At 53.2% G+C, this 13,867-nt stretch overlaps 1 protein-coding gene across 6 annotated transcripts in view; it reads right to left on the bottom strand.

Moving 5' to 3' along the window:
- The window catches only part of DNMT1 (DNA methyltransferase 1), a 39,076-nt gene that overhangs the window by 2,713 nt on the left and 22,496 nt on the right, over positions 1-13,867 (bottom strand). For 5 of the 6 annotated variants that reach the window (XM_017657819.3, XM_037006424.2, XM_017657820.3 and 2 more), the window contains 19 exons: positions 13,428-13,546; positions 13,040-13,132; positions 12,431-12,582; positions 12,078-12,265; positions 11,803-11,986; positions 10,044-10,141; positions 9,696-9,843; positions 8,681-8,796; positions 7,724-7,928; positions 7,511-7,644; positions 6,358-6,531; positions 4,603-4,824; positions 3,531-3,723; positions 2,712-2,796; positions 2,375-2,503; positions 1,958-2,240; positions 1,541-1,682; positions 729-895; positions 448-625 (listed from right to left, as the gene is read on the bottom strand). In XM_017657819.3, coding sequence (XP_017513308.2) covers positions 448-625; positions 729-895; positions 1,541-1,682; positions 1,958-2,240; positions 2,375-2,503; positions 2,712-2,796; positions 3,531-3,723; positions 4,603-4,824; positions 6,358-6,531; positions 7,511-7,644; positions 7,724-7,928; positions 8,681-8,796; positions 9,696-9,843; positions 10,044-10,141; positions 11,803-11,986; positions 12,078-12,265; positions 12,431-12,582; positions 13,040-13,132; positions 13,428-13,546 — 3,010 coding nt within the window. Of the gene's footprint in view, positions 1-447; positions 626-728; positions 956-1,540; positions 1,683-1,957; positions 2,241-2,374; positions 2,504-2,711; positions 2,797-3,530; positions 3,724-4,602; positions 4,825-6,357; positions 6,532-7,510; positions 7,645-7,723; positions 7,929-8,680; positions 8,797-9,695; positions 9,844-10,043; positions 10,142-11,802; positions 11,987-12,077; positions 12,266-12,430; positions 12,583-13,039; positions 13,133-13,427; positions 13,547-13,867 lie in introns of those variants that run through there. The other variant, XM_073220185.1, reaches the window with a different exon arrangement.

The raw sequence follows: 13,867 nt of genomic DNA on the forward strand, positions 1-13,867 counted from the left end.
GGGGAGAGCAGCGGGGGGTGGGGGGACGGCTACTCTGAGCAGGGGACAACAACGCACAGCCCTGCAGGGGGAGCAGGCCACAGAGCTGGGGGTTGGTGTATTTGGGAAACACACAGAGAACTGGCAGTGAGAGATGAGGTCAGAGGGTGCAGTGTCAGACACACCATCCCCGACCTGTCCTGCGAAGAACAGGAGCTCCAACTGAGGCTTTGTGGGACCTCTTGCTGCCACTGGGGCACGGGCAGTGGGGGGCTGAGGGAAGGAAGCAGGAGGCAGAGAGGTAGCAAGGGAGAGAGGATGGGGCTTGGGTCAGGGGCCTAGAACTGAGATGGGGCTGCAAGGGGTGGTTTGAGACCCTGCTCCCACCACATGTCCGTTCCCATGAACCAACGCGCCCAGGTCCAGGACGGCTGGAGGGGGGCTGCACCCGCTGGGGGGCACCGTTACCTTACAGATGTGGTCCCTGAGGATGGGCTGGTACTGCGAGCCCCGGAGCTGCCTCTGGAACCAGGACTGAGGCTCCCCGTTGTATGAGATCTCCAGCGCTGAAGCTCCGTTCCGGACCTCAGGCAGGTCAGACATCGTGTCCCGCACTGTGATGGTTCGAAACGGACCCGAGCTCAACCTGCAACAGCACAGATGACACCTCTGGGGACCCAGACAGCGACTGTCCCATGTCACAGCTGCCATCCTGACTGCAGGTAGGGAGGGCAAGCAGGAGCACCTACCTGGTTATGTTGCTTACAAACTTCTTGTCGTCCACGACGACACTCAGCTGGCAGGCCCGGGGCGCAAACACGTGCAGCGGCTCCGGGAACAGGGGGAGCTTCTCTCCAGGGGCAGCAGCCAGGATGATGGCCCGCCTCCGCGTCTGGGCCACGCCGTACTGCCCAGCCTGCAGAAACACGCACGGTCAGCAGGCACCTCCCACTGGTCAGACCCAGGCCGGCAGCACCTGCGTGGGACCCAGGGTCAGCACTTACGGGGGAGAAGAAGCCAGAGGACACCAGGAGCCCTGCCCCCCAGCTGGCAGCCCGTGACCACAAGGGAGAGAAGACGGCGGCCCAGCACCCACCCCTTCATGCAGACACCTACTGGCTGCTCTCCGGGCTTCCTTCCCACTCTGGGCCATTTCACTCTGTACCATCAGTGACTGAGCGGGACGTACAGACTGTCTGCTTTTCAGATAAGGCCTCGCCCCTCTGGGTGCCCCAGTCCCTGTCCCTGCAGACGCAGTCACTGGCGGCGATGGGGTTTGCACGCACTGCGTCACCTGGGGGAGTCCTCCTGGCCTGGAAGCTGTCTGCACTTCCTTCTGCCAGTCTGGCTTCACCCACTGCCCCCACTGTGGGGCTAACCGCTGCGTAGGGCCCCGGAGCTGCCGCCACAGCATCAGGAAAAATGAGCCAAGAACAACGCAACGCAGAGCCCCTTGCACACCAGCCCTCCTCCGGGGGAGGCAGCAGCTCTTGGGGGACACAGAGGTGGGGGGCCCCTGGGCGCCAGCTCCCTATGCCCCTTCTCCTGCCCTGCAGCACACCTGCAGCACGCCGAAGGTGCACTGGTAGCCCATGCGGACCAGGCAGCGGAGGGTGAGCTTCAGCACCATGGAGCGCTTGAAGGACACGAAGTTCCTGACATTCTCCAGGAGGAAATACCGCGGCCGGTAGTAGTCACAGTAGCTGTGGGAGGCAGAGAGACTGTAGGGGTCACTGTACACACCTGGGGAGGAGGACCTGCTCTACAAGGACAGGCCCCCGAATGCTTGACATGTGGTTCTCCAGAAGTTGCACCTCCCAGCTCTCGAGGTCCCTGCCCAGTGAGAAGCAAGCCTTGGATTTCCAGAGGCAGAGGTCAGGCGAGGGCTAAGCCAGTCACTGCTCACTCCACACACTGGGCTGGCTGTCTAGTCGCCCTTGGCCAGCACGGGACACAGAGAGGCTTCTGCTCCATTTACCTGAGGAAGGAAACCACCAGGGAGTTCTTGAACTTGGAGTAGGTACGGGAGTTGAAACGGTTCATGCCACTGAACCCTTGGCAGGGAGGCCCTCCGCACAGCATCTCCACGTCCCCCTTCTGAGGCAGCTTCTGGCCACGGGAGTTGGTGGCCTCCCCAGCCATGACCAGCTTCAGCAGCACATTGCAGTCCTCCGTGAACACCGTGGAGCCGGGGTTGTTTAGCCGGAAGGCCTGGGCCGCGGGGTCCCACATCTCGATGGCCCACAGTGTTTCCGAGATGCCTGTTGGATATGGGCACAAATCCGTGCTTTGGACCCCTTTGAATGGGACTCTCAAGTCAGAACTGCGACCACAGCCAGGAAGGTCTCCCAGGCAGAACCTGCCCGATGCAGTTTTGCTGGTCGTGCGGGCTTACCTGCCTGGTGGAATCCCTCTGACAGTCCGCCGCAGCCAGAGAACACATCCAGGGTCCGCAGCTTAGGCAGTTTGATTTCGGCCTCGGGTTCACTGGGCTCACATGTTTGAGCCTTTGCCCTGCCTTTCCCTAGAGGAAAGGCCACAGATTAAGTCAGGGCCCCCACTAGCTCTCCTCCAACACCTTGCTGATTCACATTCACCTCGCTGGCCTTGTTTTGCGTTAATGGCAGAGAAGGAAGTAACATCAGAGGCTGGTCTGTTACACCGAGTGGTTCCCACACATCCCAAGTTCCAAAGGACAGACTCGAGAAGAACCCCATGGAAGGAGGACGTACCTTTGCCCTTCCCCTTCCCCTTATTTCCAGGGCTACGGGCATGGTTCGGGGGGTCTTCGAAGGTTTTGCTCTTGGCGTTATAGGCCTGAGAAGGGAAGAACCACAACAGTCTGGCAGAGAAACTCACTAGTCTCTCAGCGAACAAAGATGATTTAAGAGGTTAATTTGATAAAGATCCACTTAGTTTCTCCTTAAATATGGCCAAAAGCAATTGGCTACCACTAAGAGTACTTGGCTTTTATTACACTGGAAATGGAAAGAAAACATTCTACTAATATATGTGTTTTATGTGGCTGACACTGAGATTCCTGCTAGTGCAAGAAGCTGGACTCCTCATTGTAGTAACAGGCAAAGTGTTAACATGAGAATACCCACACTGGGGCCTGGGGCCACCTGGGCGTGCATCAGTTTAAGGGGACCCAACACAGGAATGCCACACTCAAATTTAAAGTCATTAGTATCGACAGACTCCTGGATCCTCTTATTAATCAGGCTAACTGATTGGTTGTACAGACATCTGTTGGAGGCAGAGGCTGGGCTCAAAGGCCTGAGGGGCAGGGCTGAGTCAGCTAAGGGAAGGGGCCTCTTTCTCTGCCTCACACTAAGGCACCGGGCGGGCTGGTGAACCACCTGACTGACAGTCTTTGAACATAGTTTAAGTGCAGTAGGATACCAAGTGTTACATTTTCTTTTTTAAGCCAAAAGCATTACGTTCCAGAACCCAAATGTCACAGGTTGGTACTGTGGATAATGAAACCACCTTCTCAGGGGCTGGATGTATGACCTGAGGCCCCCAGCCCAGTGAGCCCAGAGCACCACCTCAAGGAAGTAGAAGCGGTCTGGGCCGCCCGCTGAGAAGTCCTGGAGACACTCTGGCAGGTCCTCGCCATACTCCACGGTGCAGCGGCCCTGCACAGCCTTGAAGTCCACCACGGCCTCCTCGTCACTCCAGTAAAGCAGGTTGATGTCTGCGTGGTAACTTGCGGGGGTGGACTTGTGCGTGTTCTCTGGCCTGTGAGCAGAAGGATCACTGTTAGCCTCGGTCAGGTGGCGGGTTAAAATGCACCAGTCCTGGGGGTGCTCCAAACAGGTGGGTGAAGATGACCCCCCAGTGGGTCAGCTCAATTACTGTCCCCCAAGTTGGCGCTGAATGCTACAAACCAATAGATTCCCTGACATGAATGCAGTGAGCAGTCTGCTAGCTCTTCTTGGTTGTGACTGCAGGCCCAGCAGACGGGCCCTGCCTGCTGGTTGCTAAGAGGCGTATCTAGAGCTTCTTTCTCTCACCTGTACCAGCCAGACTTCTTGTTTCTTTCCTGTTATTATAACTGATTATTACAAAGACTTCAGAAAATCTTTGACATTAACTAAGCAGCACAGCAACTTTGTACCCATCCATAAGGGATATTTCCTGTTAGCTCCTAAGCACTACCAGTCAGGGTCCCAGGAAAAGACGAAGTGAAACCAAGACCTGGGGAAAAGCATCGACGTAGAAAAATCCAAGAAACAGGAAGGGGCCTGGGAAGAACAGTAGGGCTGACGGCAGGGAGGGACCAGGGGACGGGATAGAACTTGGATGCTCATAAATGGACTTAAGGTTCTCTGGGGGGACCTCTGAGCCTGGGACATGACACCTGACTATCACACTTCAGACTTCTGGTTAAGGGTTTCCTTTGGGAAGAACTCTGCAGCTTAAAAATAAAGGCATAAAAGCACGGCTATGAAATACAATCACAGTCATTGTCAGCACCACCAAATCAGAAAACTGGAACAACAACTTCCTTTTCTTAACTCTTAAAGCACCACCACGTGTGCCATGTTATAACCCCGTTTCAGGCAGAGCCTTCTAGAAGAGTCTGCTGCCTCCTGGGAGAGCGAGACCATCACTGGCCTGTAGAACTTGTTGAGTTTGATCTTGATGTCTGTTTCGTTGGGCCTGCCGTTACTCTTCTTGCTGCAGAAGATCTCTTTGATGCGGCCAATCCGGTACGGCTCAGGGGCGTCCAAATTGCTGCCTTTGATGTAATCAGAGTACTTCCGGTAGTGTTCTGGGTATAGGTCTTCATCCACAGGCTCCTTCCGTGGGCGCTTCACAGGACTGGACAGTTTGATGCTGCAGAAAAGCAAACATTGGGCACCAAACTTGAAACCTTGAGAAGTAGCTAGTTTAGCAGGCTCACCAATACTAATAACCCCCGAAATTCAAACACTTTATAAACGAGTGCAGCTAAGTGCCCTAAGATTTAGAGAAAGAGTGAATTTTCATCCAGTTTAAAGCAAGCATTCTCTGCCTGTGCAAGGCTGGCTATAGTAGTTGCTAAGGCCGTATGAATGCTCCCCGCTCCCAGCCACAAGGCAGGACCATCTTTGGTGGCACATGACTTGTTCTACTCAAGTGTGAGCAAAAAAGAAAGACACAAGCACTTCCGGGTGAGCACGCCTAACTGTCAGGAGAGCTCCCCCATGCTTTCCCTTGGCTCAGATTGGCAACTTCTGAGAAGGCAGCAGCTCTGTCTGCCCAGGTCCTAAGCGACCCAGCAGGCTGAGCACCCTGCTGAACCATGACGCACACACAGCACAGGTCAGAGGCAAACCTCAGAGGCTCTGGGGTAGTGATGGAGACATAACCTGAGCTCCCCTGACGGAAGTGCTCATCTATAGGAGATGCTGGCAAGGTCCATGAGGAGACTCAGTCTGGGCAAGCTGAATCTGGCCCCGACTACTGTGGTAAGGCTGGTCATCTGACTTGGCTGCCAAAACCACGGGGCTGTACCCTCTGAAGACTGCTATTCAGGGAGGCAGCTGCCCTCAATGGTTTGACAGGCTCCAAGCCTCTGACCTCCTGTGCCAACATTTCTGCTGTCCCAGGAACACCTGGTCAATACACTGAGGGGAGTGCTCCCCCTGCTCGCCAAGGACAACTGGTGCTGGGGGGCCACGTGCAGCCTGCGCGAGGCGGGAAGGACCCTACTCTCCGAGTTCCGTAATTCACAGTAACTGAATTGAGCATGGGGACTGGGTCCCAACTGGGACTCTGGGAAATGGAATTGCAAGTCGGGAAACAGAAGTTTGGAAAATGTTGATTAGTTTCAACCACATGCTGGTTCTTAGAATGAACACAGAATGGCTCAAGTGTGGGAAATTGGCAGCTTTGGTTTCCTCCTGAAGAGCCCCAAGCCTCCAATATGCAAAGAAGTCCTTTGACACGTTTTGGTAAACGGGGATTGTAACTCACACTTACAAACTCTACCCTAAGCCAGGCACTGTGCTAAGGACTTCTCTTTTGATTGACTCAGTCCTTAGAGCCTGGCAGGCGAGCTGCTCCCCTTGCCATGTGACAGAGGGACACTGAGAGGAGGTGGGTTCTGTCCCAGGCCTCACTGTGGCCAAGAGACAGCAGAGCTAGGCAGGGGCCCACCACAGGCCCTGGTACTCCTAGGCAGTGGCTTCTCTGCCTTCTTTCACAGAATTTACAGCATCCTTCTGCAAAGGAATTATAGTCACTCTCCACTAATGGCTGGCCACTACCTGATCACCTCAGATGCTCATAAGACAGCTCAGGCTGCAGTCGGCACTGGGGTGCAGGGTGAGGGTCACCACAAAGCCGACCCCAGGCTGGCCCTGGCCTGGGCCAAAGGGCACTCACTTGAAGGTGAAGGCCTCAGGGAGGAGGTATACGCCACTGCCCACCCGATACTGAACGCCATCCTTGGTGGCCGAGCTGTAAAGAACCCGGCCGTCCAGGTCCTCGAGCTGTTCCATGACCCTGGGAATTTCTTTTTGCCTCATTTCCACCAGACGGGCACAGCTTGCGCAGAACCTGAAGGAGTCAAGGGCAGAAACGAAAGGCCCTGAGGTGGCCAGGAGTGACTACGGCAACCGCGGGCTTAAGCCAGAGACTCCAGAGACCAAGAGAAAAACATTTGCAGAGGTGTACAGTCTAGGAAAGCCAGCTCCTTCATGTTCAGACTTTCAAAGCACATACTGGGGACCACAGCCCAGAGATACACACACCACCGGAAAGTGATAAGCCAGCCCCACTTTTGCAAATCTGAAATAAAAACCCTAACATGTTAACAAGAGTCTAGAACATGGTAAGAATACACCTCAAGTGAGAATGCAGAGGGTGGTTCAGTTAGCAACTCAGAATGTCACAGTGGCCTCATCCCATTAACTCTCACTTGCTATTTGGTAAAATCCAATGTGATTCCTGATTAATAAACCTGTCAAGGAGAGCTGGAGAGTGCCTTGAGAAGGGACTCAGTCAAAAGTCAAGAGAAAGCATGTGCCCAGGCTGACTGGATAAGCACCAGATCTCAGAGACCTCCTGTCCTTTGCCCCATTGGTCCTACTGCTGCTCTAGAGGCACCAGACCTTATAGTCAAAACAGGTGAGGTACAGATGGTGAGCAGGCATGGGGCATGCAACATGGAAAAAAACAAAAAGGAAGCCAGCCTCCCAAAAGCAGTCACCTGCCAGATATAACAAAACAGAATCAGAGGTCTCACTTGAGTGAAATACCAAAGCAGCAAAAGCACATGTGTTAAGATCAGTGGCGCACATGCTGAGGCACGTGCAGAAAGGCCAAAGTGGGAAGAGCGCATCCTGCTCCTGGCTACCAGAGTTCCTCGTAAAGGCAGCCCTACCAGGCTATCCGCTTGCTTGAGGCAAATGCAACCGAGTCAGGCTGGTCTCTGCTTAGCAAGGAGAACAGTCAGGGCGTGGGGAGGGGGAAGCCATCCACCGGACAGAAGCACATGAGAGGCTAAAGTGACTCAGAAGCACAGTGTCGCACTCACTTATACTTGTTGTCCTCTGTGGCCTGGGTTTTTGGAGGTGACTCAAATCTCGCATAGTCTTGATCATACCAGAGCTGGTAGAAATAGGTCTTCCCGTCATCCTCCGCCTTCAGGGCCTCCGGATCCATGCCTCCCTGTGGGGACAGGGCCACTACGGTCAGCCAGGACCCCACAGCGAGGGAGGGGCACACGCGAGGGGTGCCGGCCACTCACCTCCAAGGCCCAGTTCTCTGATGGAGCTCTGTAGACGACCTTGACCTTACTGTGAATGTAAGACAGCTGCATGTCCTCACATTCGTCTACCAGGAACAGCTCCAGGGGGTCTGACGTGGCCCCGAGAACTGTGTCTGTCCCAGCACAGAACCAGTGGGCGTGAAACATCTGGCCGTTGCTGCTGTCCTCCCACAACGCCGTGACCCTGAAGCCAGACGAGGGGAAGGGAAGAGTTGTGAATCTGACTGATGGATCTGGACCGAGTCTACTGAGGGGAACTTGTAAGTTTTTTGGTTTCAGTCTAGGGCCAGGAGCTGCTGTTCGCACAAAACAGGCAACTCCTACTTGTTCAAGAGAAAGCTTGTGCTTGTTAGCAGGCTGTGGACTGTGGAATTCCTAGGTTCTTGTCTTCTCGAAGGAAAGAATTCAGTCGAGAGACTTGTTATAACCGCAAAGCATTTTTTATTTAGCAAAACAAAAGGAAAGTACACGCCAGAGACAGAGGAGCAGACTGACCCTCAGGGTGGGGAGCGGCCAACGGAGTTTTGTATTGTGTCTTTATGGGGGTGACTTGCTCTGCCCCCCATTCTGTCATTACCATACCACCCTCCGGATCCACCCAGGTTCCTCCTTGCGCATGCTTGTTGTCTGCCATCTTCCCATGGGGACGGTGGGGCAAAACCACATGCAAATGGTATTATAATGATATCACAATGGCTTCGGGGTTATGAGCAGACAGTTTTCCTTTAGTGCGCATGCTCCAAAGTTGGGCCTGTCCTGGCAACCTGTAACTTTTGCTTACGGTCTATGCTAAGCCGCAAAAGGGGTTGGTCTAAGGGAGACAGGACGGTCTCTGAGAGGAGACGCGGTGGTCTGCCCTCCTTCTCCCACTGCTACTCAGTCTGTCTAACTGCCTACCCTCACATGCTGAAGTCAAGCACAGGGAAGGGTACACACCTTGCTAGATACAGCGGCTTTGAGGAATCATCTGGAATGACAGAGACACAGTCCCCCACTTCCAGGGTTTCCAAGTCAATGCAAACCTTCTTATAGTAACTCTTCTTCCCGTCAGTCTGAACACAAGAGAGGTTAATTTCAAGAGAGTATGGGATGAAGGTAGAGCCGCAGGTTCCCATTAACTTCACATAAGGCATAACTCAGATGATTTCATTCATGAGTCTGGCTACTGCACAGAACATGCACTTCCTGTGGCTGGAAGCCTGCAAAGGGCACCCACTAATCCTCCCATAGTCAGCTCAGCCCGTGTCAGCAGATCGGACTCCAGCACTTGATTTCAACAGCACCGGTCACCATGGCCTTTAGGCCACACCCCACCCCACCCCACCCGACCCCCACCCCCAGCTCCTCTCAGCCACAGGAGCCTCCCTCCTTTGCTGGAGGAAAGCTGGTCCCCCCTGGGGGCCTCTGCCCAGCTCTTCCCCAGATCTGTATGCAGATGGCACCTCTCCAACCTTCTGGGTCTCAGCTCAGATGCCGCCTCCTGGGGGAGCCGCCTTCCACCCCGCAGTCTGTACCCCCCAGTCCCCTGCACTGGCACACCTGCACCACAGGGTGGGGGCCTCACCCCGGCCAGGCCTGGAGCAGCACCTGGCAGGGGGCAGGCCTCATGCCTGTTCAGTGAGCTGACACAACTGTATTTTTGGCTTATGGACATCAAGGAAGCAACCCTGAGAACTTCTGCTCTCCAACGTTGGAAAAGGAGCCGCGACCACAGCACGACGGGGAGGCAAGCTATTAGGGCCCTGAAAACACCCCCTCCCAGGCCAGAGGGGGTGGTGACGGCTCTGTTCAAAACAAGCTTTGACGGGGAACCAGCCCAACACCCCTCCAACTGTGTCTGATGCCCATTTTGGAATATTTGGGGAACAGTCTTTGGGCACACAAGACAACCGCCTTTGTGGTGCTCAGGAGACAGCTTGCTTCTCGGAACAGACAATCCCCAGGGGGTTACCCTGACGGCTTCCCCAATCCAAGAGATCCGATTCTTGTTCTGCTTCTTCTTCTTCCCTTGATGCATTTTTTTGGGTGATGGCATCTCTGGGATGTTGTCATCGACTTCTTCGTCATCGTCTGCCTCCTTCATGGCCATGTTGGGACACCTACAAAGTCAGTGTTATAAGCAAGGCCCCTTTATAAGTGGAAAAATGGAGGCTATTTTCGTGAAGTAATAGGGACAGGTCCAGGGACAGCTTGAGACAAAGGAATCCTGCCTGTTCCGCCCATCGTGACCCAGCTGTCCCCGCATCTCCGTCAGCTGGCATTTTCCTCTGCTAAAGAGCAAGCACTGGCCGAACCTCACCTCCTTTCCTGGCAGGCCTGTTTGCTCCGTCCGGTACCACCAAACTTAACCATATCCTTACAAGCTTTACACTTCCCACACTCCGGTTGTTGACAGACCTAAAAAATATGGGAGAAGTGACTCAAATGACCATCAATAAAGTTAGTAACCAGTTTTTCAGTGAGCTATGATTTTTAAGAATTGTGTATTTAGCCTCATTTGAAGTATGGGACGTTAACGGTTAGGCATGAGGTGGTAATATTTGTATCTTCCAGACTCATGGTGGTGTGACAGGCATGGGGAAACGAGAGCTCACACTGCCCAGAGGGTAAGTGGGAACCGCCAATCTGGAGAAGGCAGTTTTCTAGACCAGAGGTAAGCACGTAGCCCCCATCCCAGCAATTCTACTTCTATATTAGAGATAGTCCCAAGAAGCCTTGTTCAGGGACATCATCACAGCATTATTTATAATACTGAGATTGCCCATCATTGAGAGCTGACTTGGGATAATCACATAGTGACATGCTACGGACAAGTCAGTGAGGTAACTACATCTACCTGTATCAACCCAATAGTTCTAAATGATGCCAGTTATGTGTATTTAAGATTTTACAAGCTATAAACACTGAGTATATGAATGCTAGATGAAAAAATAAAACCACCAGAAGAATGGTGAGAATGTGTGATTTCCCGGTAAGGGCTCCACTCGGGGTGGAAGGAAGGGTACCGAGTCCAGCCGACAGTGTGAACACAGGGAGGCTCGAAGGCAGCTGCTGCTGTATGTTTAAGTTTTCATGCAAAAAAAGGTCAAACACAGGCATACCTTGGGGACATTGTGAGTTCGGTTCCAGATCACCAGAATTTAAGGCAAATAGAGCGATAGAGTCAGTCAAATGAGTTTTCTGGTTTCCCAGTGGATGTAAAAGTTTGTTTACACTATACTGTAGTCCATTAAGTGTGCAAGGACCTATGTCTAAAAAAAACCAACATGTGTACCTTAATTGAAAAATGCTTCATTGCTAAAAAATGCTAACTATCTATCACCTGAGCTTTCAGAGAGTTGTAATCACTGATCACAAGTCACCATAACAAAGGTAATGAAAAAGCTTGAAACATTCTAAGAACTACCAAACTGTGATACAGGGACATCCTTTTGGAAAAGAGTGCCAAAAGCCTTGCTCAACACCAGGTCAAGTTGCCACAAACCTTTTATGTGAAAAAACAAACACACAAAAAACACGGTATCTATGAAGTGCAATAAAATGAGGTCTGCCTGTAACAGATGCCAAAATATTTCTAATCTCAGGATAATAGGACTGCAGGGATTAACTCCTCCAAAGCAAAGAAAACACATAAGAAATTCACAGAAAGAGAGGTCTTTTAAGGCCTCAAGCCTAAGCCAGACAAAGTCCCACTTTCCTGGGAAGTTACACCATGAGACAAGGCAGGCCTGGCGAGGACGTCCCCCCTCAGAGGAGACAGCACCTGTCGGGGAGCCACGTGCCCTGCGCTCACAGCTGGGCCTCCGGGCAGAGCCAACACCACCTGGAGGCCAGGCTCCTCAGGCAACGACAGTGGAATTAACAGCAGGTGCCCAGCATGCCTGTTTCAGCAGCTGTTCTGCCGGTATTTGTCCCGGGAGGCATGCACCTCCCCTGGCCCCAGGTCGCTAACTTTCTCCCAGACGCCATTTTCCAGGTCACGTTTGAGCAGTGAGAGTCTGAAGCCAGGGAGAGAAAGTGAGTTCCTCTGATTTTGCGGGGAGCCCAGCCCAGGTTACCTCACAGACGCCACACCGCCGGCGTTTAAAGGCGTTCTCTTTATCTTCCCTGTCATCCTTTTCAATCTGCTCTGCGAAGAAAGTGTCAAAGATCTGGTAGACCAGCTTGGTGGTGGTGGCTTTTGTGGGGCCTTTGTCCTTCTCTCTGGCAGAGTGCCCGATGGTCTGGCGTCTTTCTGCTCGCCTGAGAGAGAGGTTCCCACAGGGTTAATGGGCTGGGCAGGGGCACGCAGGACACCCGCCTTGTCGGTCTTGGGCCTTCTGTTTGTCCTCACCTCCTTCCCAGTGTGACACCAGCCAACTTGATGAGGTCTCTCATGCAGGGCGTCAGGAAGATGGGCTGCTCATCACTGTCCCCCGCCTCGTCGTAGCTCTCGACTTGTTCCACCACAAACTGGGCGTGCCGGAGGAGGGAGTCCTCTGTGAACCGGTTCAGGTTGAGCACAGAAGGGGGCACAGTGGTCTTTTAAGAAAAAGATCAGAAGTTGCTCTTAGGCTTAAGCAAAACTGTTGTTGAATCAAACTGAAATGCAATTTTTGCTCATTCTAGACATGAGTTCTCTAGCAATCTCTGTGCTGAGTGTACATTGGCATGAGTCCCAGATCATGAAGAACCTCTACTGCTTACCTCTATCTTATTGATCAGGTCCTCATAGGTTGAGTCAGGGTTGCCCTGCAGGAACTCGACTACGATTTTACTGATGTAGATCTTCTCCTGCATCACACTGAAGAGCGGCGCGTACTCCGGGTTGGGATCCATTAGGATGTACTCGGCAAAGGCTGGGGTCAACAGAAAAAAGGTTTTAAAAAGCAGCTCAGACCTGATGGCAGCTGCGGTGGCCAGAGGGCAGGGATGAGGTCTGTGAAGTTCTCTGAACAGTCTAAGAGTCACTTGTACCCAGAAGCCAAAAGCATGTTAGGTACGTTCAGAGCTCACTTGTTCAGAAGCGGCCTTGGACAGCTGGAGGATGCAGCCTGGCCCAGTGGCTCTCATTTTGCTTGTATCTGATTTTTGGAATTTGGTCTGAGTTTGAGCTGCAAGAATGTGACCTGCTCTCCTACCTGGAGGGTCTTTCAGGCCAGATGTTAACTAATCGGACCCAACAGTTTCCACATGGCCATGCGACGTGCACGAGAGCCCGCTGGGATCTCCCAGCAGAGCCCAGCCAAGCCCTGGGGGGACCAGGGCGACTGCCCCACTCGGGCCCAGTGCAGTCCCCCCACCGGCCATACTTACAGGTGCTGAAGCCAATGAGTGCCTTTTCCCCTCCGTCAAAGCCAGTGATCCACCACTCATTTATGGGGCCAAGGTTTTTGCCATTAACACCACCTATGAGAGGGAAAAGAAATGGCTCCCTGAAAGGAAGGACACAGAGCTGGGCCTCACATTAAGGACCCAGGAGGGCCAGGTGGCACTCTGGATGCCTGGCTGAGCTGACATTTCTTGTCAGCCGAGCTGGGCCGCCATCAGTCATTGTCAGAGTCATCAGAGCTGACAGCCACTCTGGCATGGGGTTTCAGGCCCTAACTTGCAGGGGTAGTAGTTCCCGCTGCATACTGATTTGTAGAAGGTTCTGTTCGTTTTTAAGACAGCTGTCTCGAACGTGCCCGAGTGTTCCATTTACCTTCAAGGGACGGATCGTCATCATATATCGGTTTTGCGGAACCAGAAAAGAAGAGCTCAACATTCTTCTCGATGAGGCCGGTGTCGATCGGGCACAGGTGACCACGCTTACAGTACACACTAGACAGGTGACAGAGAGTGTGTTGATGGCCGGCCAGCGAAGGCAGGCCCAAGTACAGGGTTCAGACCCAAGGTGACGGGACCACGTGCAATCCTGAGGCTTGGGTATTGCTCGGTTGCCAGAACATGAGGTCAGCACAGTGCTCTGGTCCAGAAGGTCCCTACCCTGTTCTGCCAACTGTGCACCAGGAGTTTCAGTGTCCGGGACACCGTCAATGTGACTGACAGTGAGAGGACAGACCTCATAAGGGAGCAACTCGCTGCGTGGCCCTCAGCATGTGGCTGACGGAGAAACACTGGCTTCTCAAACTCACTCTACTT

This window comes from Manis javanica, chromosome 13 (genome assembly GCF_040802235.1).
Source record: "Manis javanica isolate MJ-LG chromosome 13, MJ_LKY, whole genome shotgun sequence".
Classification (NCBI taxonomy): Eukaryota; Metazoa; Chordata; class Mammalia; order Pholidota; family Manidae; genus Manis; species Manis javanica.